The 26,456-nt window shown below is 37.9% G+C and overlaps 2 protein-coding genes across 7 annotated transcripts in view; one reads left to right on the top strand and one right to left on the bottom strand.

Moving 5' to 3' along the window:
* The window catches only part of GLMN (glomulin, FKBP associated protein), a 195,505-nt gene that overhangs the window by 56,895 nt on the left and 112,154 nt on the right, over positions 1-26,456 (bottom strand).
* The window catches only part of RPAP2 (RNA polymerase II associated protein 2), an 88,286-nt gene that overhangs the window by 4,235 nt on the left and 57,595 nt on the right, over positions 1-26,456 (top strand). For 5 of the 6 annotated variants that reach the window (XR_010159378.1, XM_009425350.4, XM_001153375.5 and 2 more), the window contains exons 4-8: positions 732-830; positions 1,038-1,103; positions 3,949-4,037; positions 17,346-17,381; positions 20,207-21,137. Coding sequence is in view for 5 of the 6 variants with exons in the window: in XM_009425350.4 (XP_009423625.3) it covers positions 732-830; positions 1,038-1,103; positions 3,949-4,037; positions 17,346-17,381; positions 20,207-21,137 (1,221 nt within the window). In the remaining variant the exon portion in view is untranslated. The remainder of the gene's footprint in view (positions 1-731; positions 831-1,037; positions 1,104-3,948; positions 4,038-17,345; positions 17,382-20,206; positions 21,138-26,456) is intronic. The other variant, XM_063816821.1, reaches the window with a different exon arrangement.

The raw sequence follows: 26,456 nt of genomic DNA, 5'->3' as shown, positions 1-26,456 counted from the left end.
CATCAGAATCTGCATATTTGATGACACCAGAAAAGACAAAGGCAAATATGCTTCATTTGAAACATAAAACTTACATCACTCTCAATAAAAAGTATTTCAGTCTCTGTGAAAACAGAAAAACTTGTTAAAAGATCTCAAAGTTATGAACAAGAATCAAAATTATTTGATCATGAAGATGTCAAAGGAAAATATTTGATGTTAGCTTATAACCATCACCTCACCACTCTACAGATTTTTCAGAAGTAGGAAAATTTTGCACAAACTGTGTTCTGCAGTAACAATGACACTTTTGAAATACTTTGTTTTTAAAGATTATGCTTTAAAAAATAGGTAAAATTATATTTTATTACTTTGTGATTTAGTTAATTTTTTAAATAATACTTTTTCAAAAATAAAAGATACTGTTGTCATTTAGCTTGTGTATAGCTATAGCATCACTTCTTCCTCATGCCTCAGAATTATTTCATTTAACTATATAATCTACAAAGATGCAGAGACTACTGTGGCAGAAATTTTTTTAATAATAACTTTTTTTTTTGAATGCTCACTATATGTTGAGCACTTCTCTAAGTGATTTTGCTTTATTTTCTCCTCTAATTCTAACCTCTAACTTATGAGGAAGGTACTATTGCTATCCCTGTGTTTTCAGATAAGATTGATGAGGCTTAGAGAGCTGATAAATGAACTTTTCTATTAAACTAGGAGGAAATAACCCTCTCATTTCATTTTAGGGGAGGTTCATTACACCTGCTCACTACAGTGATGTCGTGGATGAACGTTCTATTGTCAAACTCTGTGGTTATCCTTTATGTCAGAAGAAGCTGGGAATTGTAAGTAACTCATTTTTTAAAAATATAGGCTTTTATTATTTTCATTTAGCAAAATACTTTGTTGTAAGAATAAGAAATAAAACCTAAGGTCATGAACTAAAGGCATGGATTGGCCAATGATATGATATGTAGATGACTTAATCTTGTAACATAACGTTCATGTTTATTATTTGGATTCTTTTGTAAGCTGTACTTTCTTTTCTTTAGGTACCAAAACAGAAATATAAAATTTCTACCAAAACCAATAAAGTCTATGATATTACTGAAAGAAAGGTGAGTTTAAAGGCTTTCATTGTGGCAATTAATTTTTTTTCTTTACTAACCACTATCCTAACAAGGCATGGCAATTAATTTTTAATGATATTAAATAGGATTCTAAAAGAAACTTTAAAATCTTACTGGTTAGAAAATAGTGATGTTAAAAGTTTGATTTTATTTGTAAATATTTCAATCAAGGTATTAAAAATTTTTTTGCTTAAGCTTCAATTAAGACTTGAACATTTAAAAGTTAAAAGTACATATTGGCACAAATCTAGGCAAATAAATCATGGAACAGAATAGAGAGTCAGCAGCAGACTAACCACATATGTAGACACTTGATATATGACAGCGGGAGTATTGTAGATCAGTAGAGAAAGGATGGATTTTTCAATAAATTATACTGGCACAATTAGTTATGCAGGAAAAAATTAAAATTGATGCCTATCTCAGTCTATATACATAGATCAATTTTAGGTAGATTAAAGACATAAATGTAAAAGGTAGAAGACACTATGGGAGATGCTGGGCATGGTGGCTCACACCTGTAATCCCTAGCACTTTGGGAGGCCAAGGGGGGCGGATTACCTGAGCTCAAGGAGTTGGAGGCCAGCCTGGGCAACGGCGAAACCCTGTCTCTACAAAAAGTACAAAAATCAGCCAAATGTGGTGGTACGCACCTGTAGTCCCAGCTACTCAGAAAGCTGAGGCACATGCATCGCATGAACCTGGGAGGCAGAGGTTACAGTGAGCCGAGATCATGCCACTGCACTTCAGCCTGGGCAACAGAGCAAGACACTGTCTTCAAAAAAAAGACAATAGACCGGGCGCCCTGGCTCAAGCCTGTAATCCCAGCACTTTGGGAGGCCGAGGCGGGCGGATCACGAGGTCAGGAAGTCGAGACCATCCTGGCTAACACAGTGAAATCCCATCTCTACTAAAAATACAAAAAAATTAGCCGGACGTGATGGCGGGCGCCTGTAGTCCCAGCTACTCGGGAGGCTGAGGCAGGAGAATGGCGTGAACCCGGGAGGCGGAGCTTGCAGTGAGCCGAGATCGCACCACTGCATTCCAACTGGGGCAACAGAGTGAGGCTCCGTCTCAAAAAAAAAAAAAAAAAAAGACAATATGGGAAGATATAAACTTGGGGTGGAGAGACTTCATAAAATAAGATGGAAAATTATAGGCCAAAGAGGAGAAACTGATAAACATTTCTATATTAAAATGTAAAACTTTTGTTCATCAGAAGTTTCAAAAAAAAATGAAAAGAGAAGCCACAAAGCAGAATGTGATTAACTGACCATAGAATCATATCTAGAATATATGATCTATAAGAAAAAGACAGACAAACTAATAGAAAAATTTACACAAGGAACTTGAATGGCTAATAAACATATGAAAAGATGCTAAATATTATCAGTAATCAGAGAAATAGCAAATAAAAACACACTGAGTTATGTTTTCACAGCCCACAAAATTGCCAATATTAGGAAATCTTTTTGCAACTAGTGGGAATGAAAATTGGTACAGGCTTTTTGAGAAATGGCTTGGCATTTGTCTGGTGAAGTCTTTGCACATTCTCTATAATTAAGCCTTTCTATTCCTTGGTATAAACCCTAAAAAAATTCTTACACATGTACATCAGCATGTATGTATAAAAATGTTTATAGCTGGATAAACAATGTGGTATATACACACAATGGAATATTAGCCTTAAAAAAAGGAAGGAAATTCTGACACATGCTACAAGGTGGATGAACCTTGAAGATAATATGCTAAGTGAAATAAGCCAGCACAAAAGGACAAATACTGTATGCTTTCACTTATATGAGGTACCTAGAGAAGTCAAATTAACAGAGACAGAAAGTAGAATGATCATTAAGAGAGGTGGGAATGGGAAGTTAGCGTATAGGGTTTCAGTTTTGTAAGATAAAGAGAGTTCTAAAGATGAATGGTGGTAATAGTTGCACAACAGTGTGAAGGTACTTAATGCCACTGTGCTATATACTTAAAAATGCTTATGATGATAAATTTTAGATTATGTATATTTTACCACAATTGTAAACATTTTTTAATTGTAAAAAAAAGTTTATAGTAACATTGTAGTGATAGCAAAAAAATTAGAAACAACTCAATTGTCTATAAATGGTAAAGTGTAATACTCTAACAATGGAATGTAGTACACAGTGAAAATTAATAAGCTACAACTACTTGAATGAATCTTAAAAACATAATTTTAAACAAAAGAAGTGGCTAGGTACGGTGGCTCACACCTATAATTCCAGCACTTTGGGAGGCCAGGGAGAGAAGATAGAGACCAGCCTGGGCAACAAATAGAGACCCCATCTCTACAAAAAAATAAAATAGCCAGGTGTGGTGGCACGCCTGTAGTCCAAGCTACTCAGGAGGCTGAAACCAGAGGATTGCTTGAGCCCAGGAGTTTGAGGCTACAGTGAGTGAGACCCTGTCCCTAAAAAAAATAAAATTTAATAAGTGAATGAAGTAAGATAAGAATGTATAACAATATTATTCCATTCAAAAAAATGTTTAAAAATAGGCAAAACTGAATATTTTTTAATAGGGATATGTACACAGGTGCTAAAACTGAAGGGAAATGAGGGAATGATTAACACCAAATTTATGGTAGTGGTTACTTCTGGGGAATGTGGAGGGTGATGCAGTTGGGAAGGGGCACATAGAGGCCTTCAAAGGTTCAGTATCTTATTTCTTACCTTGGGTGGTAGATCTGTAGGTTTCCATTTTATTCTTTGAACGATACATTTATGTTTTATACTCTCAACTGTATGTAGGTAATGTTTCATGATAAGGAAAAAAACTAGATTTATAATGTTCTTTTCAGTCTTTTTGCAGCAATTTTTGTTATCAAGCATCTAAGTTTTTTGAAGCACAAATTCCCAAAACTCCAGTATGGGTTCGAGAAGAAGAGAGGTAATTTAAGTCATTGTGTATATACATTTGTTCATATATTCTAATAATTTGTTTCTGCTTTTTGAGATTAGCTGAGAGTAAGTCTAGTTTTCTGTAAAAAGTTACCATTTTATATACTTTATGGGGAAATGGTTATATTTTAAGCATAGCTATTAAGGATTTTACACTTAAAATCAAAATGCATACATACAAATGTTATTTGTTTGTTGTTTTAGCTTTAATTGCAAAATCAGAACTTTAACTCCAGTGTCCTGTGGTGCTAGTTATGTCTGTGAATCCTGTTATAATAATCCTGGAGGAAGAATGTTAAATTTTTTCAGAAGTTACTGGGTCTTAGGATCCAGGTGAACTCTGCTATGAGAAAGGTTAGAAAGTTCAGGTTCATTTAATCTTTATAAAAATCAGTACACTATTTTATCAATTTAAAGACAGACAATTAAAAAGTAATTTTTTTTTTGTAAAAAGAGTTTATGGGCAATGCTGGAGTTTAGCCTCTTGGGAAATGATTTAAATACTGGCAATGTTTTACTAGATGCTAAAGTCAAGAAAATTTTATTATTGAGGGTGAAATGGCATGATAATATAAAGGTAACAAGTTATCCTTATGGTAATTAAACTGTATTGCCTAGAAATTCCAATGAAATGCTTAATGAGATAATGCCCAAAATAAATTCATGTTTGAAAGAGTGTATTATAGCAACACAAGGCAGTGTTACTTGTGGTAAGGTAGGACCTATGCTAAATAAACTAATGACCTAAACATAATGAGATGCAGGTTAGCTAAAAAGCTCTGGCTCAAAAAAACAAAAAGCAAACCTTGAAGTCTTTTCTGATGCGTAAGGCGATGTAACACCACTCTCAATTCAAATAACATCAATTATGGTGACAACAGCACCTGTGATGGCAGACACCTCTGCCTGCCGATCCAATCCTGTGTGGTTTAGGATATGGAAAACTTAACACTGTGTGGCCCTTGATAATTGAGTTAAACATAATTAAGACTAAATTGTTCATCATTTCACCACCAGTCTGCCAGCTTTCTTGTTGGGAAAATAAAAGACTCTGGCATTGTTCGACATGACTGGGAAGCTAAGAGTACTTTTTTACTTATCCTTTTTCTCCTTTCTTAATATTTCTGTCACTAGAGCTGCCCACTACTTCCCCAGTCCTCTGAGAGCAACATGTTTTATTCCCCACTGAAACCAGTGTTTCCTCAAGTTATCCTTAACTTTGCTTCCAAAGATATTTTCTCTACATCTTAAATTTAACCCTTTGTGCCATCCTCATATCTACCTCAACTGCTTCAAAACCATTTACCAAACTACCTTTCCTGCCATCTCTGTTTTCTTCAAGCATAGGTATTGGTCCTTCCTTTAGCTAATTTAAAACAAATCTTCCAGCCTGGTGTAGTGGCTCATGCCTATAATCCCAACACTTTGAGAAGCCAAGGTGGGTGGACTTGAGTTTAGGAATTTGAGACCAGCTTAGCCAATATGGTGATACCCTGTCTCTACTAAAAATACAAAAATTAATTGGGTATGGTGGCGGGCACCTGTAATCCCAGCTACTCAGGAGGCTGAGGCAGGAGAATCACTTGAACCTGGGAGGCAGAGGTTGCAGTGAGCCAAGATCGTGCTGCTGAACTCTAGCCTGGGCCACAGAGTGAGACTCTGTCTCAAAAATTAAATAAATAAATAAAATGAAGTAAAACAGGTCTTCCTGTAATCTTTTCCTAAAATCTTACCATCCTCTATTCAGAATGCTCACTGTTTCCCAAAACTTGAAGCCCTTTTACTTTATATTTGCAGTTCTTGAAATTCTACCTTAGCTATATACCCTTCACTACCTCACTAAAAAAGAAAGATGAAAATGTCCTTTGTGCCGGGCGTGGTGGCTTACACCTGTAATCCCAGCACTTTGGGAGGCCGAGGGTGGCAGATCACAAGGTCAAGAGATTGAGACCATCCTGGCCAACATGGTGAAACCCTGTCTCTACTAAAAATACAAAAATTAGCTGGACGTGGTGACACGTGCCTGTAGTCTCAGCTACTCAGGAGGCTGAGGTAGGAGAATTGCTTGAACCTGGGAGGCGGAGGTTGCAGTGAGCTGAGATCGTGCCACTGCACTCCAGCCTGGTGACAGAGCAAGACTCCATCTCAAAAAAAAAAAAAAAAAAAGGACTTTGTTTCTCTAATCTAAATGAATCAACTTAATTTACATTTAAATTGTGCAGTAAGTGCTTAGTACCTGGCAGGCTACACACATACACATACACGTACACATACACATACACATACACATACACATACACATACACAAGTATAAAACCCAACCTGTGAATTTAACAATCACTGGATGCCAGAACATGAATTAAACAAGTTTGTGTTGACTTTAATGGGGACCTGTCCTATAAATTAGCAAGGTTAGGACATTGCATAATGAGAAACTGTGAGCAAAAGTGAGAAAATAAACTTGTGGGAATGGGTTGGGATATTGAACATTGGCCCACTTGAAATTTGGGAAACGAGAAGATAACAATAGGTAAATAACAAAGGGCCAGGCTGAGTGTGGTAAACCCTCAAGTACTGGGGAGCCATCAGATGTTTTTGAGCAGAATTTATTCTGATATTGGTGTACAAAATGAATTAAAGAAGAATCATAATTAAAAGAGCTAAAAGGGTCCTTAGAGAGATTTAATCCAACCCCTTCATTAAGTGTATTTCTTAAACTAGTGATCCGTATGAGACCAGGATTCTATTTATTATATTCCACTTGATTAGAAGGAAACAGTGAATAATCTATATATATGCATCTGCCTCATTGTATAGCATAACTGTAGCCCTTAATTATATATAACACTTGTCAGTGTATAACCATATCAGTATCTTTTATATCTGGATGCATTTGTGTTACCTTAATTTCCAAATTCTTAGGGGCAGGGATTATGTCCATGCTATTTAATGAATCCACTAGAGGTCACTGTTTTTTCAGACATCTTTTTACCTGTGCCAAGGATCAGAATTCTAGAATTTGGTATTTTTAAAAGCTTGTCTAGCTATTGCACATTTAAGCTCTACAGAAATGTGATATTTTAAAGAATGTCTGTTTACATATGGCATGGGATACAATATTCTGAGTCAGTCTTCCTTTAGGGTGGAAAAAATTGCTTCTTTTAAATGGTGGCATGTAGTATTTAATGCAGAGTTATTTTTATTAGCTTACAATAAGTCATGATAAAGAATAAATTGCATCATAATAGTAATTTTAATAATCATAATTTTAAAATAATAATAAATTTTTATGGCCAGGTGTGGTGACTCACGCCCGTAATCCCAGCATTTGGGAGGCCAAGACTGGTGGATCACCTGAGGTCAGGAGTTCAAGATCAGCCTGGCCAACATGACAAAACCCTATCTCTACTAAAAATATAAAAATTAGCCAGGAGTGCTGGAACATGCCTGTAGCCCCAGCTACTTGGGAGGCTAAGTAAGAAGAACCGCTTGAACCTGGGAGGCAGAGGTTGCAGTGAGCCGAGATCACACCATTGCACTCCAGCCTGGGCAACAGAACGAGACTAAGAATAAATTGTTAAATCCACCCAAAAGATTAGATATCTTATTGAAATGACTTCCAAACTTTCGACCACTATAATAAGTGCATTTTACATTATCTCATGTATGCATATAACTAAAACTAAAGCAAAACTTCTGTGAAACAATATTATTCTTACTACACGAAATGCCTCTGATATTTTCTACTCTGTTGCTTTTTTAAAATGCTGGCAGCAACCTACTTAATTGATTGGTCCTAATCTGCAGTTTGAAGAGCACTGTTTTGTTGGATTTAGCTCACGTTTTTGGTTGTTTTACTGTAGGAAACCTGCTTCTCAACACTAAGTCTCAGTTTCCTCATTTGTAAAAGGAAAAAGTTGCATTCAACTTCCGAGTTCCCTTTGGTTCTAATGATTTACAGTTCTAAGCCAATTGTGTCATTAGTCATTGCTACTATAGAGAAAGTTTTCTACATAAGGAAATATTTATTAAAATGATGAAAATTCAAATTATCTGCTTAAGACTAGAGAAAGTTATACTACCTTGTAGAAAGGTCTGTCTCAAGAATTTTGAATAAAGTTACTGACTTTAATAATTTGATCTCTTTAGTCTGTAAAAGTGAAGGCTGATAAAATGTAGATCAAAGCTTTTAAATTATGAAGAAAAACCAGGCATGTTTTAGAGCATGTCCTGAACAATTTGAACTTGGCATCACTGAGGATGCCATGACCTTACACACCATTTGGAAACAGAATATTGAATTTGACCTAATTTGGTCTTTCTTACATTATTGTGAAAGCCAGTAAGTACAGGCATATCTTGGAGATATTGCAGGTTTGGTTCCAGACCACCACTATACTAAAGCAATAAAGCAATCGTGGATTTTGTTTCCTAGTGTATGCAAAAGTTATGTTTCCACTATACTGTAGTCTTTTAAATGTGCAGTAGCGTTATATCTTTAAAAAATAATGTACATACCTTAATTTTAAAATATTTTATTGCTTAAAGATGCTACTGATCATCTGAGCCTTCAGCAAGTATTAATCTTTTTGCTGGTGAAGGGTCCTGTTTTGATGTGGATGGCTGCTAACTGATCAGGGTGGTGGTGTCTATAGGTTGGGATGGCTGTGGTAATTTGTTGAAATAAGACAACCCCAGGTTTGCTGCATTGATCGACTTCCTTTCACTAAAGATTTCTCTGTAGCATTAGATGCTGTTTGATAGCATTTTACCCACAGCAGAACATCTTTCAAAATTGGAGTCAGGCCAGGAGCAGTGACTTATGCCTGTAATCCCAGCATTGTTGCGGGGCAAGGCAGGAGGATCACTTGAAGCAAGACATTTGAGACCAGCCTGGGCAACATAGAGGGACCCATCTCTACAAAGTATTTAAAAAATAAAAAATTAGCTGGGTATGGTGGCACACAACTGTAGTCCTTGTAGCTACTTGGGATGCTGAGACTAGAAGATCACTTGAGCATAGGAGTTCATGGTTGCAGTGAGTTGGATCACACCACTGCACTCCAGCCTTGGCAACAGAGCAAGACCGTGTCTCAAAAAAAAAAAAAAAAAAAAATTGAAGTCAGTCCTCTCAAACTTTATTGCTGCTTATCAGCTAAGTTTATGGAATATTCTAAATCTTGTGTTACCATTTCAACGATGTTGACAGCACCTTCATCAGGAGTAGATTCCATCTCAAGAAACCAGTTTCTTTGCCTATCCATAAGAAGCAGCTATATATCCGTTCAAGTTGGATTATGAGATTGATGCAATTCAGTCACATCTTCAAGCTCCACTTCTAATTCTTATCTTGCTATTTCCACCATATCCATAGTGACTACCTCTACTGAAGTCTTGAACCCCTCAAAGTCATCCATTAGGGTTACAATCAACTTCTTCCAAGCACTTGTTAATGTTGATATTTTGGCCTCCTCCCATGAATCCCAAATGTTCTTTTTTTTTTTTTCCTTTTTTCTTTTTTTCAGACAGAGTCTCACTCTGTCACCCAGGCTGGAGTGCAGTGGCGCGATCTTGGCTCACTACAACCTCTGCCTCCCCAGTTCAGTGGCGAAATCTCAGCTCACTGCAACCTCTACCTCCCAGGCTCAAGCGATTCTCATGCCTCAGCCTCCCAAGTAGCTGGGACCACAGGCATGCGCCACCACACCCGGCTTATTTTTGTATTTTTAGTAGAGATGGGGGTTTTGCCATGTTGGCCAGGCTGGTCTCGAACTCCTGGTCCCAAGTAATCCATGCACCTTGGCTTCCCAAAGTGTTGGGATTACAGGCATGAGCCACTGCGCCCACTCCCAAATGTTCTTAATGACATCTAGAATGGTGAATCCTTTCGTGAAGGATTTCTATTTACTTTGCCCAAATCCATCAGAGGAATCACTCTATGGCAACTATACCTTTAGGAAATGTATGTCTTAAGACTTGAAAGTTGAAATTACTCCTTGACCCATGGGCTGCAGAATGGATATTGTGTTAGCAGGCATGAAAACAACACTAATCTTGTACATTTGCATCAGAGTTCTTGGGTGGCTAGGTACATTGTTAATAATCAGTAATATTTGGAAAGGAATCTTTTTTTTTTTTTTGAGCAGTAGGTTTCAACAGTTGGCTTAAAATATTCAGTAAGCCATGCTGTAAACAGATGTGCCGTCGTTTAGGCTTTGCTCTTCCATTTATGGAACACAAGCAGAGTAGATTTAGCATAATTCTTAGGGGCCCTAGGATTTTCAGAATAATAAATAAGCATTGGCTTCAACTTAAAGTTACCAGCTACGTTAGCCCCTAACAAGAGAGTCATCCTGTCCTTTGAAGCTTTGATGCCACATATTTACTTCTCCTCTATAGCTATGAAATCCCTAGATGGCATCTTCCTCCAATATAAGGCTGATTTGTCTACATTGAAAATTTGTTTAGTGTAGCTATCTTAATCAGTGCTCCTAGCTAGATCTGTTGGATAACTTGCTGTACCTTCTACATCAGCACTTGTGGCTTCACCTTGCACTTTTATGTTGTGGAGATGGCTTCTTTCCTTGAATCTCATGAACCAAACTTTGCTATCTTCTACCTATTCTTCTGCAGCTTCCTCACCTCTCTCAGTCTTCACAGAATTGAGGAGAGTTAGAACCTTGCTCTGGATTAGGCTTAAGGGAATGTTGTAGCTGGTTTAACCTATCCAGACCACTAAAACTTTCTCTATACCAGCAATAAGGCTGTTTTGCTTTTTTGTGTTCACTGGACTAGCATTTTAAATTTCCTTTAAGAACTTTTCTTTTGCATTCACAACTTGCGTACTGGCAAAATAGGCCTAGCTTTTGGCCAGTCTCAGCTTTTGACATGCCTTCCTCACTAAGCTTAATCATTTCTAGCTTTTGATTTAAAGTGAAAGATGTGTGACTCTTCCTTTTACTTGAACACTCAGAGGCCATTGTAAGGGTTTTTTTGTTGTTGTTGTTGCTGTTGCTGTTGTTTTTTGGTTTTGGGGTGTTTTTTTTTGCATTTAGTAGTGCATTTTATTTATTCTAAGTTGCATACATTTTTACATTTTTAACATCTGTGCAATTGAAATGGATCTCACAACTGATAGACTCTTAGATTACAGCTGGACACAGAGGCTCACACCAGTAATCCAGCACTTTGGGAGGCCAAGGCTGGTGGATCACTTGAGGTCAGGAGTTCGAGACCAGCCTGGCCAACAGGGTGAAACCCCGTCTCTACTAAAAATACAAAAATAGGTGGTGGCATGCACCTGTAATCCCAGCTACTTGGGAGGCTAAGGCAGGAGAATCACTTGAACCCAGGAGACAGAGGTTGCAGCGAGCTGAGATGGTGCCACCGCACTACAGCCTGGGCAACAGAGTGAGACTCCATCTCAATAAATTAAAAAAAAAAAAAGGCTGGGTGTGGTGGCTCACACCTGTAATCCCAGCACTTTGGGAGGCCAAGGCAGGTGGATCACCTGAGGTCAGGAGTTTGAGACCAGCCTGGCCAACATGGCAAAACCCCGTCTCTACTAAAAATACAAAAATTAACCGGGCATGGTGGCTCACGCCTGTAATCCCAGCTACTCGGGAGGCTGAGGTGCGAGAATCTCTTGAACCCGAGAGGCAGAGGTTGCAGTGAACCGAGATAGTGCCACTGCACTCCAGCCTGGGTGAAGAGCGAGACTCTGTCTCAAAATCATAAATAAATAAATAGAAATTAGCTTTTCAGAGAGACAGAGGTCTTGTCTTGTTGCAGTCTCAAAAAAAAAAATTTAAAGGAAAAGCAGTATTCAATGTCAGTGAGTCTTCCATTGTAAAGTTACTAATTGGCCTAATTTCAATATTGTTGTGTCTCAAGGAATAGGGAGGCCTGAGAACAGGAAGAGAGATGGGTGAACAGCTGGTTGGTGGATCAGTCAGAACACACACATTTATCAATTAAGTTTGACATTTTATGTGGGCTTGGTTCATGGTACCCCAAAGCAATTACAACAGTAACATCAAAAATTACCACATATTACTATAACAGATAATAATGAAGTTTGAAATATGATAATTACCAAACTGTGACACAGAGAACACATTTTGTTGGAAAAATGGTGCTGATAGACTGGCAGACACAGTTACCACAAACATTCAATTTGTAAAAAATGCAGTATTTGCAAAGCGCAGTAAAGGAAAGCACAGTTAAACAAGGTATGCTTGTGTAAATTTATTTACCAGATTTTATAATACCCAAACCAAACAATATCCCTTAAAATTTATAAGAGTAATATCTTTATATCACAGTAAGCTCACTACCTCATTGGTATAGATGTTTAAATAAATTTAAGATTTAGACAAATTCATAAATTCTACCTTCATACTTTTATAAGGTTTTGGAGTCAGAAAGGGCCTTGGAGGTTTTCTAGCTCCTCATCTTTAAGGTATGTAAAATATCTGGAGTAGATCCGTAATGTCATGGAGACTAACTGTGGTTCTCACAAAATGTCTCCTGATAACCCTGTTAGAGACAAAACATTGACCTAGAATGGTCTGGGTCGTGACGCACTGTGATGCTTCTCATCTTGTGAGTTAGAAATTTTTCACCCACTTGGTGGCCAGAAACAGACCACATAGAGTTTTGATGCTCTGAGACAGTGTGCTCATATAGGTAATTATATAGTTGCAGTTATAAATCCTGTTTGGCTAAATGTAGGCTCTGACAAGCCTTTGAAGGTGGGAAGTCTCCTGCATTGTAACCTAAAATCTTAAATCTAAGAAGGACAAATGTGGAAAATCAAATTATGATTTTAAAGATGAAATTGGGGTGAATGGTTAATGCTGACAGAGCTAAAAGCGCCATCATCTGGTCCAGAGTAGGGGATTTCACACGTTGCTTCTTGGCAGTAAACAGTAGAATCTCAGAGGTGCGGAAGCCAAAAACCTCTGCAGAACAACTATAACCTCTTCCTGAACAGCCACCTCTGTTGCTTGGTATGCAGAATAAAAGCTTTCTGAAACAGGGTTTGACATGTCTCAAAATAGATTTGAAAAGTTCTCACCATACCTGCTGCTTCTGTTGGTTTATATATAACATACATATTCCAAGTGATATATATGCACATATATATAAATATGTACATATATCCACTAAGTTCTTTGGCATAAGTTATTTCTAGTTTTAGATTTACTTTGCTAAAATGAAAACCAATCATCTAATTTATACCTTAGTGAAAGTAAGATGAAAATGTTTATAAAGAAACAGCTTACAAGCATTCTTTAACTAGGATGGTTACATATTTTTGTTTTTTAAACTGAGCTTTCATAACTATCTTCAGGACAACAAAAATTGTGGGAAGATAATAGAAAATACTTAGCTGGAAGAGAAATGGCACTTTCTCTTCAAACGAAAGAAATTTGGATTTCATCTAAGAAAGGACAGAAAAGAAAGAGCAATGTAACTTGGTGCTTCATTCTTTCTAAAACAGCACATAGCAAAAACAAACTGGAATTTTATATCGAATCTTGAGTCTAGTTTATTTCAGTGTCAGGTACCATTCTTTATAGATTGGGGATGAGGGAAGGTATTTAAGGTTCCTTTAAGATAGTTAAGATCTAGAAACAATGTTGAGTTTAGTTCTTAGAAAAATTACACAAAGGAGAAGAAAATAGTTTGTAAAGTATATTGAGTTCCTGTGAAAGGGATTAAGCAAAGGTGGTATCCTTGCAACTTTTTTGGGTCTTTTTCTAACACTAAATAGAGGCAACAGGATATAGAAAGGGCTTGGCCTAATTCGAATCCTAGATTTACTACTTGTAGCTATGTGATCTTAGGAAGTCATTTAACCTCTCAAAACTTCGGTTTCCTCATCTATAAAAATAGAGTTGAAGGCTCGGTGCGGTGGCTCACAACTGTAATCCCAGCATTTTGGGAGGCCGAGGCGGGCGAATCATGAGGTCAGGAATTCGAGACCAGCCTGGCCAACATGGTGAAACCCCATCTCTACTAAAAATACAAAAAATGAGCTGGGCGTAGTGGCGGGTGCCTGTAATCCCAGCTACTCAGGAGGCTGAGGCAGGAGGATCGCTTCAACCTGGGAGGCGGAGGTTGCAGTGAGCCGAGAGTGTGCCACTGCACTCCAGCCTAGGCAACAGTGAGACTCTGTCTCAAAAAAAATAAAAATAAAAATAGAGTTGTAAATTGTGTGAGGATTAAATGAAATAATGTGTAAAACCATCTAGCAGACAATTTGGGAAGATGAAAAAGTGCTGGAGATGCATGGTGGCGATAGTTGCACAACAGTGTAAATATACTTCATGCTACTGAACTATATACCTAAAAATGTATTAAACGGTAAATTTTACCACAATTTAAAAAATCCACCTAGCATATGGTAGGTGATGCCTACCTTATGCTTTTTCCCTTGCCTTCTTTAAAGATACAATTTTCTTTTAATTCTCAAAAAATAACAAGTTGTATAGCAGGAGATGTTGCATAAAGCTGTCTTAAATTGCATTCATAATTTACAGTAATGTTTATATATTTTGATTACCATTTGATTGAGCTACACTTGGACCTCATTCTTGTTTGGAACTATTCTGCCTTCAAGATCTTGAAATAAGAGCTTCCCGTCTCTGACCACAACCTCTATCTCAATCTGCAGCTATCACTCCTGAGTCTGCTTTGTGACCTCATTTTGACCTCCTATCTCTAGCCTAGCTCTATTCTTCTGAGTTGGCAGACCCTCTTACTTTTGTTTTCTTGAGCTCTACAGTCAGCAATTACAGTGTCCTCTTAAACAACTGTAGATTCTTTCTCCCTTAACCTTCTGGCATGTCCACCTTCCCAACCTCCAGTCATACTTTTTTTCTATTTAGCTTGCTGAACATTTTGGGGAAAGTTCTCAAATAAGACCATTAGCGCTTTAGATAAGCTATCTCATTTAATTCAGTCCTCTTAGCATCCCTGGGGAAATATTATGTTACTCACTTTATGGATGGTGGAACTGAGGCTCAGAGTGGTGTGGTGACTCACCCAAGGACACTTAGTTATATATAGATTTGGGATTTAAACCCAGGTCTGTCTGATATCCAAGCCTACATTCATTGTATTCCTTTGGCCCTGTTCTCTCTACTATGTTTTTCCCACCTTTTTTTTCTTTCTTACTGACTATAGAATAGACCTTTTCTACTCTCAAACTTTGAACCAACCACCAACCATAGTAGATAGTTTAACCCACTTTACTGAACCAATTGAGGGCATCCAGCAGAAACTCCTTCAACATTATTTTCTTCATATGGGCTCTCATTTCTCTGCCTCATTGCTGATAAAGTACCCTTCTTTATCTTACTGATTCCACTTTCTCTCCTGGGCCTTGCTTTATGATTTATTTGTATTCTGCCTCCTTTGAGATATCCTTTCATATTGATTATTTTCCCTCTACCTTAAAAAAACCTGAAAAATATCTATGAGCAGTCTTATAATAATTGGTGATCTCAGCGAGAGCCATTTCAGGAGAGAAATGAGTACAGATTCCAGAAGGCAGAAAGTTGATAACTGAGTAGGAAATATGGAAGTTGAAAATGATGAGGGCAGACTTCTTTAATAAAGGCTTATGATGAAATGAGGAGGGGCTGTATGATCAAAGGATTGTTTTGTTTTGTTTTTTTGAAGAGATTGGGTAGATTTAAACACGATTACATGCTTTAAAAAAAAGAGAAAAAAGGGAGAGGTTTGTAGAGTAAATACCCCAGAGTGGAGATTCAAGGGATTAGCCTCAAATGCCTTTATATACAGACTGTATCCATCTTTATAAGCCCAGCTGAAATGACACCTCTCTGAAACTCCTTTTGATTGGCTCAGAAGCAAGTTTTTCTCTGATTTCCTGTAGCAGCTTATACATCTCTCATGGCATTTAACACATACTGTCTTGAATAACAATGTAGTTATTATGAGCTTTACTGTCTGGGTTTGATTCCTGGCTTCACCACCAACTAGCTGTGTGATTTTGGGCAAATTGCTTATTCTCTCTGTACTCAGTTTCCTTATCTATAACATGGGGATAATATTAGTAGCTACATCATTGTTATGAGGATCAATATCTGTAAAGCTCTTAGAACATGCATTTTTCTTCTACTAAATTTTAAGGTCTGGCAGGCGCAGTGGCTCACACCTGGTAATCCCAGCACTGTGGAAGGCTGAGGTGGGGGCAGTGGGGAGCGAGGGGTTGCTACTACTCCAATGTAACTGCTTTCTCAGAAATTAAGGCAAAAAGTCTTACTGACCATGTAAAGGAAATCCAACAATTATAAACAGTCTCTGCCTTTAAGGAGCTTATAGTCTAGTTAAGAAACCAGACTTAAACATATGAAAAGTTAAACATTGGCCAGGCACAGTGGCTCATGCCTATAATGCCAGCACTTTGGGAGGCCAAGGCAGGAGGTTCACCTGAAGTCAGGAGTTCAAGACCAGCCTGACCAACATGGAGAAACCCCATCTCTACTAAAAATACAAAACTAGTTGGGCATGGTGGCGCATGCCTGTAATCCCAACTACTTGAGAGGCTGAGGCAGGAGAATCACTTGAACCTGGGAGGCAGAGGTTATGGTGAGCTGTGATCACACCATTGCACTCCAGCCTGGGCAACAAGAGCAAAACTCCATCTCAAAAAAAAAAAAAAAAAGAAAAAAAAAAAGAAAAAGAAAAGTTAAACATTTAGGTAATGGTTCTAGTAGTAGGCCATAAAGGAGTTCATGATTAATTATGTTAATTGTACAGACAATGATGACTCTGGAATTTAGGGAAGGGATTTACTTTAGTCCAAGTTAGTCAAGGAAAACTTTACTGGGCTGGTGGAATTTGAACTTAACCCTGAAAAGTGAGTATAGTTTGGGTAAGAGAGAGACTAATCCAGATTTCTTGTTGATGAATTTCAGAGTACTTTGTCCTTTAATTTTTTTCTTTTTTTTTCTTAAGATGGAGTCTCGCTCTGTCGCCAGGCTGGAGTGCAGTGGCGCAATCTCGGCTCACTGCAACCTCTGTCTCCCTGGTTCAAGTGATTCTCCTGCCTCAGCCTCCTGAGTAGCTGGGACTACAGGCGCGCACCACCATGTCCAGCTAATTTTTGTATTTTTAGTAGAGATGGGGTTTCACCATGTTGGCCAGGATGGTCTCAATCTCCTGACCTCAAGATCCGCCTGCCCAGCCTCCGAAAGTGCTGGGGTTACAGGCATGAGCCACCGCACCCGGCCTAATTTTTATTTCTGTGTTCTTGTTACAGGCATCCCGATTTTCAACTGCTAAAGGAAGAACAAAGGTATGGTTGAATCAGTATCATTTACCATTTATATATTTATGTTAATAGAAACATTAGGAGTGAACCAGGTGATATGAGCTCTTGGACTTCCTGTGCTGATGCATTATGTAAGTGTCCCATTCTAGCCCACACAAAGAAATATTTGACCTGTTCAGCTTTTTCTTTTGTGATGGTAAGATGATGTGTTTGATCTGTATGATTTATTGTACAGCTGTTCCTCCCGAGGAAATCTAATTTAACCTGTTGAAATATGACATAAACACAGCCTCCATCTCAGATACCATGCTTCTTTGTCAACTAGATTGTGCCTATTACATTTGTTGAAAGGTTTTTACAGTCCTATAGGATTTCAAAACCAGTAATGTACCAGTTACTTAATTATTTGAAAGAGCGTCTAAAGCATTAATATAAATTCCAAGTTGTGATTTTCTTTCTAAACTTTCCTCATGGTATTGTTTGCCTGACCATGGCCATCTCTCAAAACACATCCCTTAACTCTCAGAATAAATGTTCCTAGTTAATAGTCACTACCTTAGTCACATGGCGTTGAGCACAAATAAGAGATATTTATTTATTGATGTATATCTTTATAGCTTCAGAGTAGTATAAAAACATAATTGCCTTAAAACTCCAAGAGAAAGTATGAAATACATGAAAGTTAAATTGTTCTAATTTTTTTGAGCTTACACCTATTTTTACTTTTCTTCTGATGCAAGAGACAGCCCCATGGCTATATAGGCTAGATTCTGACTAAAAGATGGTATCTAAGACTAAACTAACTTTTCATCTTTTTTCTTCATTCCCATCCATGACCTTGCTTTCAACTTTTATATATATATATTTTTTTTCTTTACATTTCCCCACAGCTTGCTTCTTGACCCAGAGTCTTTTTCATCCTGATCTTTTAAAGTTTTGATAGTGTCTGTGCTTTAGAGCGTCCTTGTTTGTTTCAAGTTTGTATTGGCAAAGCTACTGTTGCCTTCCCTCTTTCGTAATTCTTCATCTTATTCAAATCTAATCTGAAAATTGAAGAACATTGTCAGGGAAAACTTTTGTCTTTTATTGTTAGCATATTGTTGTAACTCTGGATTTTCAAATTTAAATATCTTTTATTGAAAAATGTTGATTTGCTAACTTGTTCTGCTATGACTTTCCTGTGATTTTCATTCTGTAGAATTTTCTGTACAACAATTAAACAGAATTAGAAAATGTTTACCCATTTATTTTTATAATTTTATCTTTTCAAATCTAAACACAATTCCTGTAATTTTTTTTTTAATTTAAGAAACCGATAATGAAATTTTCTTTCTTTTTTTTTTTTTTTTTCAAGACAGAGTCTCACTCTATCACCCAGGCTAGAATGCAGTGGCGCGATCTCGGCTCACTGCAACCCCTGCCACCTGGGTTCAAGCAGTTCTCCTGCCTCAGCCTCCTGAGTAACTGGGACTACAGGCATGCGCCACCACTCCTGGCTAATTTTTGTATTTTTAGTAGAGACAGGGTTTCACTATGTTGGCCAGGCTGGTCTTGAACTCCTGACCTCAGGTGACCCACCTGCCTTGGCCTCCCAAGGTGCTGGGATTACAGATGTGAGTCACCACACTCAGCCAAAGTTTTCAAAAGAAAAACTTTTTTAAAAAAGGTCAGCCAGTAATCCCAGCAGTTTGGGAGGCCAAGACAGGTGGATCACTTGAGGTCGGGAGTTTGAGACCAGCCTGGCCAACATGATGAAACCCCATCTCTACTAAAATACAAAAATTAGCTGGGCATGGTGGTGTGCACCTGTAATCCCAGCTACTTGGGAGGCTGAGGCAGGAGAATCACTTGAACCCGGGAAGCAGAGGTTGCAGTGAACCGAGATCTTGCCACTGCGCTCCAGCCTGGGTGACAGAGCAAGACTCCATCTCAAATGAATAAAAATAAAATAAAATACAAAAATAAAAAATAAAAAGCTCAGCCGGGCACGGTGGCTCACCCCTGTAATTCCAGCACTTTGGGAGGCCAAGGTGGGCAAATCACTTGAGGCCGAGAATTTGTGACCAGCCTGGCCAACATGGCAAAACTCCATCTCTACTAAAAAAATACAAAAATTAGCCAGGCGTGGTGGTGCCCACCTGTAATCCCAGCTACTTGGGAGGCTGAGGTGGGAGAATCGCTTGAACCTAGGGGGCAGAGGTTGCAGTGAGCTGAGTTCACACCATTGCACTCCAGCCTGGGCAACACAGTGAGACTTTGTCTTAAAAATATATATTTATTTTTATATTATTTTTCATATTATATATTTTTTAAACTACATATATACTTTATATATTATAGTATACATTATATATGTACAAGTATATATTATATATGTAAATATGTGTACATATAAATATATACTTTATATATTTATATATTATATATCTTTATATTTATATATACTTTATATATTTATATATACTTTATATATATATTTATATATATATATATATATTTGCAACAACAGGCAAATCCAAATAGTGCAGTAGGATAGCATTATCAAGTTTTTAAAAAAATTTTGCTGTACTCCTGTAACAATTTAAAAATAATTGGGGGAAAAAGATGAAGGAAGAAGACAGAAGGAGAACTATATCAAAAAATATATTATTAACAGATGTACTGAAATTATAGGCTTCTTCTGAAATTTATATATCAGAACCTAGAAATAAAGTTTTGTCTGGGGAATAAAAATTTCTACCTTGAAAGTTACAATGTATAAATACTATGGGGTACTTTACTTTTCTATTGTTTTCGGGTTTTATTTGCTATTTTTTATTTAGTTATTTTATTTCTCTTTCATTCTACAGTGGCCATTCTGGAGAAGAAGTACAGTTATGCAGTAAAGCCATTAAAACATCAGATATCGACAATCCTAGCCACTTTGAAAAGCAATATGAATCTAGTTCTTCTAGCACTCACAGTGATAGTAGCAGTGACAATGAGCAAGACTTTGTTTCCTCCATTCTACCAGGAAACAGACCAAATTCAACAAATATTAGACCACAGCTGCACCAAAAAAGCATAATGAAAAAGAAAGCTGGTCACAAAGCTAACTCCAAACACAAAGACAAAGAACAGACAGTTGTAGATGTCACTGAGCAGTTAGGCGATTGCAAATTAGATAGTCAGGAGAAAGATGCTACATGTGAACTTCCTTTACAGAAAGTAAATACTCAGAGTTCTTCAAATAGCACTTTGCCTGAAAGATTAAAAGCGTCAGAAAATTCTGAAAGTGAATACAGTAGGTCAGAAATAACTCTAGTAGGCATAAGTAAGAAAAGCGCAGAGCATTTTAAAAGAAAATTTGCCAAATCAAACCAAGTGTCTAGGTCAGTGTCTAGTTCAGTGCAGGTGTGTCCTGAAGTTGGAAAGAGAAACTTACTTAAAGTTTTGAAGGAGACTTTGATTGAGTGGAAGACAGAAGAAACATTGAGGTTTTTGTATGGCCAGAATTATGCTTCTGTGTGTCTGAAACCCGAAGCCTCTCTGGTTAAAGAAGAACTTGATGAAGATGACATAATCTCAGATCCAGATAGTCATTTCCCTGCCTGGAGGGAATCTCAGAACAGCTTGGATGAGTCTTTACCTTTTAGGGGCTCAGGTACAGCCATTAAACCACTGCCAAGTTACGAGAATTTGAAAAAAGAAACTGAAAAGTTAAATCTGAGGATCAGGGAGTTTTACAGAGGACGGTATGTTTTGGATGAAGAAACCACCAAATCACAAGACTCAGAAGAGGTATGTCTTACAGACATTGAGTTTTTCCAGATCGTTAACATTTGGAAAACTCACCACAGCAAATCTTGGAGCAGGAAGGATATTGAAGAGTTAATTGTTAAATTTTCAAATAGTTTCTTCAGTCATTCTGCCTTTTGGTTTACAGTGCCATCTCCACTGTTGGCATTACTATTTTACAAATAAGTTGACGTTTACCCCTAGTAAATTTTCATCAGTGTGCAATATTTTTTTCTAATGTAAAAATAGCCTAAAATGGTGGGACAAAGTTTTCCCTAATTCTTCATACAATAAATGAAGCCTCTGAAGAGGCTTGCTTTTTCTTCTTCGGTATTCTTTCAGATTTTTACATGGGGTCTGTGTGTGTGTGTTTAATGGAAGTATATGCCATGGAATAGACTTGGTAGTTACATTGGAAAATATTTAGCAAGCATGTCCATTGAAAACATTACAGATCAAAATAGTTTGTAAAAGAGACTTATTGGGAAATAATGGACAAAGAGAATGGAAAGCACATTCAGATAGACCTAGATTTGAACATCTGTTGTGTCATTTACTAGCTGTATGAAAAATTAGTTTCTTGGTCTGTTTGCTCATCTGTAAATGGAACTATTAATAGCTTCTCTTGCTCAATTGTTATTTGTTTTAAAGATAATGTGTATAAAGCATTTATCACAGTACATGACATATAATTGGTACTCAGTAAATAGTACCCATATGTAGAGATTGAAAATGTGCCACTGAGATTTAGAGAGCATCTTTTAGTATTTCTACTACCCATCTTTGATTGATATATACTCCCTGGAAAATGAAGTCATTTAACATGAAGAGGAATGGGTAATAACCTTGTTTTTACCACAAAACTTTGTTCTCAAATATTCCTAAGTAAATGTGGCTCTAAATTTAAAAGCACATTGGAGATTTGGAAAGAGGGTAGAAGTAGAAATGTAGTAAAAAATTTAGAAATATATTTCTATAGAGTGTTGCTTGGCCCAGCACCCTACTTCAAATCATTTCAAGTATATTATTAGACATCATCCAAAACTTATATTAAGCTGGGAGAAACATTGATCTCTGTCACTGAGCTGCATAAACCTACCATAGAACATCACTTATTTTATCATTTTGTCCTTTTTAGCCTTAAAAAGGAAAAAATAATCCCTGAAATTTGACTTTTAAAAATTTATAATATTTTCCAAAAATGTTACATAACATGTTAAAACATTTCCATTGAAGTACAACACAAATAGTAATTATATGATTTCTTGAGTATTCACATATGAATGTCCTGATGTAATCACTACCCAAGCCAAGAAATAGGTCATTACAAGTAAACTAGAAGCCCCATATATATCCCCTCCTAATCAGCACCTCTTTCCAAAATTAATATTATATTAGCACAGATTAGTTCTGTCATTTTTTTTCCAGTTTATATTCTTGGTGTCCAGTTTATTTCATGCAATATTATACTTTTGAGTCATTTGTGTTGTTGCATATAACTGTAGTTCATTCTTTTATTGCTGCATAGTATTCCATTATATAAATATACCATTTATTTATGCTAATGGACATTTAGACTATTTCCAATTTGGGGCTATTATGAACAATATTCTTAGGAACTTTCTCGTATTTATCTCTCTGCTAATATGCGTATGTATTTCTGAAGTATCTAGGACTGGGAATGGTGGGTTATCGTATATGCATATATGCAACTATACTAGATAATGCCAAACAGTTTTCCAAAGTGGTTGTACCGGTTTACAGTTCCACTACTACTATATGGGAGTTTCCTTGACTCCATGTCCTCCCTGGTACTTGATATAGTTAGTTTTAGCCATTCTGGTAGTATTGGTTTATGATTATAATACATTTCTGTGATGATTAATAAATTCAGCACTATTTTATTTGCTTATTGACCACTTGGATAATCTCTTAGGTCAGGTCTGCAGATCTCTCAGCCATGGATACCAGCACCTGCTCTGGTGGAGATGGCAGGGGGGTGAAATGGATTCTGTGAGGATCCTTACTTTTGGTTGTTTAATGTACTATTTTTGTGCTGGTTAGCCTCCTGCCAGAAGGTGGCACTTTCAAGAGAGCATCAGCTGTGGTAGTATAGGGAGGATCAGGCTGTGGGTAGGGCCGTAGAACTCCCAAGAATATATGCCCTTTGTCTTCAGCTACCAGAGTGGGTAGGGAAGGACTGTCATGGGGGCAGGGCTATGTGCGTCTGAGCTCAAGACTCCTTGGGCAGGGCTTGCTGTGGCTGTTGTGGGGGATGGGAGTGTGGTTCCCAGGTCAGTGGAGCTATTCCAGGAAGATTATGGCTGCCTCCGCTGTGTCATGCAGGTTGTCAGGGAAGTGGGGGAAAGCTGGCGGCAGGCCTCACCCAGCTCCCATGCAACCCAAAAGACCAGTCTCACTCCCACCATGTCCCTCCAAACAGCACCAAGTTTGTTTACAGGCAGTGGGCAGGAAGGGCTGAGAACTTGCCCCAGGCTACCAGCCTCTCACCTGTGAGAACAAGTAGGGCTTTCACATCTCCCAGCCTGTGGAGTCTGCACACCAGATTCACACCCTCCCTTGAGTTCTGGCCAGGAGACTTCCTGTTCATTTGGAATTGTTACAAAGTTCAGCTGGCCTATCATATGGTCTATCTAGGAGACTGTTCCATGTGCTGATGAATAGAATGTATATCCTGCTGTTGTTGGGTAGAATGTTCTGTAAATATCTGTTAAATCTATTTGTTCTAGGGTATAATCAAAATTATATCAAATATTCTCTCAGACCACAGTGGAATTTTTTAATTTCTACTTTGATTTCATTGTTGACCCAGTGATCATTCAGGAACAGGTCTTGATGACCTGTCTAGTGCTGTCAGTGGAGTACTGAAGTCCCCCGCTACTATTGTGTTGCTTTCTATCTCATTTCTTAGGTCTCGTAGTAACTGTTTTATAAATTTGGGAGCTCCAGGTTTAGATGCATATATATTTAGGATTGTCATATTTTCCTATTGGACTAGTCCTTTTATCATTGTATAATGTCCCTCTTTGTCTTTTTAAACTGCTGTTGCTTTAAAGTTTGTTTTGTCTGATATAAGAATAGCTACTTCTCACTTTTGGTGTCCATTTGCATGGAATATTTTTTTCCACCCTTTACCTTAAGTTTATGTGAATCCTTATGTGTCAGGTGAGTCCCTTGAAAAGCAGATACTTGGTTGGTGAATTCTTATTAATTTTGCCATTCTGTATCTTTAAGTGGAGCATTTAGGCCATTTACATTCAATGTTAGTATTGAGATGTGAGGTACTATTCTATTCATCGTGCTATTTGTTGCCTGAACAGCTTTTTTTTTTTTCATTGTCTTATGGTTTTATAGGTCCTGTGAGATTTATGCTTTAAAGAGATTCTATTTTGGTATTATTTCCAGGATTTGTTTCAAGATTTATCGCTCCTTTAGCAGTTCTTGTAGTGCTGACTTGGTAGTGGTGAATTCTCTCAGAATTTGTTTGTCTGAAAAAGACTATCTTTCCTTCATTTATGAACCTTAGTTTCACTGGATACAAAATTCTTGGCTGACAGTTGTTTTGTTTAAGGAGGCTAAAGATAGGACTCCAATGTCTTCTAGCTTATAGGGTTTCTGCTGAGAAATCTGCTGTTAATCTGATAGGCTTTCCTTTATAAGTTATCTGATGCTTTTGCCTCACTGCTCTTAAGATTCTTTCCTTCATCTTGACTTTCGATAACCTGATGACTATGTGCCGGGGCAATGATCTTTTTATGATGAGTTTCCCAGGTGTTCTTTGAGCTTCTTGTATTTGGATGTGTAGGTCTCTAGCAAGGCTGGAGAAGTTTTCCTTGATTATTCCCTCAAATATGTTTTCCAAACTTTTAGATTTCTCTTCTTTCTCAGGAACACCAATTATTCTTAGGTTTGTTTGTTTGACATAATCCCAAACTTCTTGGAGCCTTTGTTCATTTTTTAAATTCTTTTTTCTTTGTTGGACTGGGTTAATTCAAAAGCCTTGTCTTGAAGCTCTGAAGTTCTTCTACTTGCTCAATTTTATTGCTGAGACTTTCCAGTGCATTTGCATTTCTCTAAGTATGTCCTTCATTTCCCAAAGTTGTGATAGTTTTTAATTTATGCTATCTATTTCACTGGAGATTTTTCCATTCATATCCTGTATGATTTGTTTGATTTCTTTAAGTTGGGCCTCACCTTTCTCTGGTGCCTCCTTGATTAGCTTAATAATCGACCTTCTGAATCCTTTTTCTGGCAATTCTGAGATTTTGTCTTGGTTTGGATCCATTGCTTGTGAGCTAGTGTGATGTTTTGGGTTGTTAAAGATCCTCGTTTTGTCATATTACTAGAATTGTTTTTCCGGTTCCTTCTCATTTGGGTAGACTGTGAGAAGGAAGATCTGGGACTCAAGGGCTGCTGTTTAGATTCTTTTGTCCCACAGGGTGCTCCCTTGATTTGGTGCTCTCCTCCTTCCCCTAAGGATGGGGCTTCCTGAGAGCCAAACTGCAGTGATTGTTATTGTTCTTGTGGATCTAGCCACCCAGCAGAGCTACCAGGCTTCTGGCGGGTACTAGGGAGTGTCTGCAAAGGGTCCTGTGATGTGATCCGTCTTCAGCTGTGGATACCAGCACCTGCTCCAGCGGAGGTACAGGGGAGTGAAGTGGACTCTGTGAGGGTCCTTAATTGTATTTTTTTTAAGTGCACTGGTTTTGTGTTGGTTGGCCTTCAGCCAGGAGGTGGTGCTTTCAAGAGTGCATCAGCTGCAGTAGGATAGGGAGGATACAAGCTTGCTCTGGGGTCAGGCAGTGGGCAGGGCCATAGAGCTCCCAAGAGATTAAGTCCTTTGTCTTCGGCTACCAGGGCCAGTAGAGAAAGACCATCAGTTGGGGGTACCATTGTGTGATTCCCAGGCCAATGGAGTTATGTTCCCAGGTGGATTATGGCTGACTCTGCTGCATCACACAGGTCACTAGGGAAGTGGGGGAAAGCTGGCAACCACAGGCCTCACCCAGCTTCCACACAGCCTGCAGCCTAAAAGGCCAGACTCACTCCCACCGTGCCCCCACAACAGCACCAAGTTTATTTCCAGGCAGCTGATGAGCAGGGCTGAGAACTTGCCCCAGGCTACAGGCCTCCCAGCTGAGAAAGCAAGCTGACTCACAGTTCCTTGCCTTTTCTGGTGTGTTTCTGCGGTAGTTCTTGGAGCAAAAGTTCATGATGGGAGTCTCCACATGCTGCTCTGTCTGACCAAGTGGGAACTGCAAGTTAGTCCTGCCTCCTATCTGCTATTTTTTCCCAGACCTA

Source organism: Pan troglodytes, chromosome 1 (genome assembly GCF_028858775.2).
Source record: "Pan troglodytes isolate AG18354 chromosome 1, NHGRI_mPanTro3-v2.0_pri, whole genome shotgun sequence".
In the NCBI taxonomy this organism is placed as follows: Eukaryota; Metazoa; Chordata; class Mammalia; order Primates; family Hominidae; genus Pan; species Pan troglodytes.
This window is presented reverse-complemented; position numbering and strand designations above follow the sequence as displayed.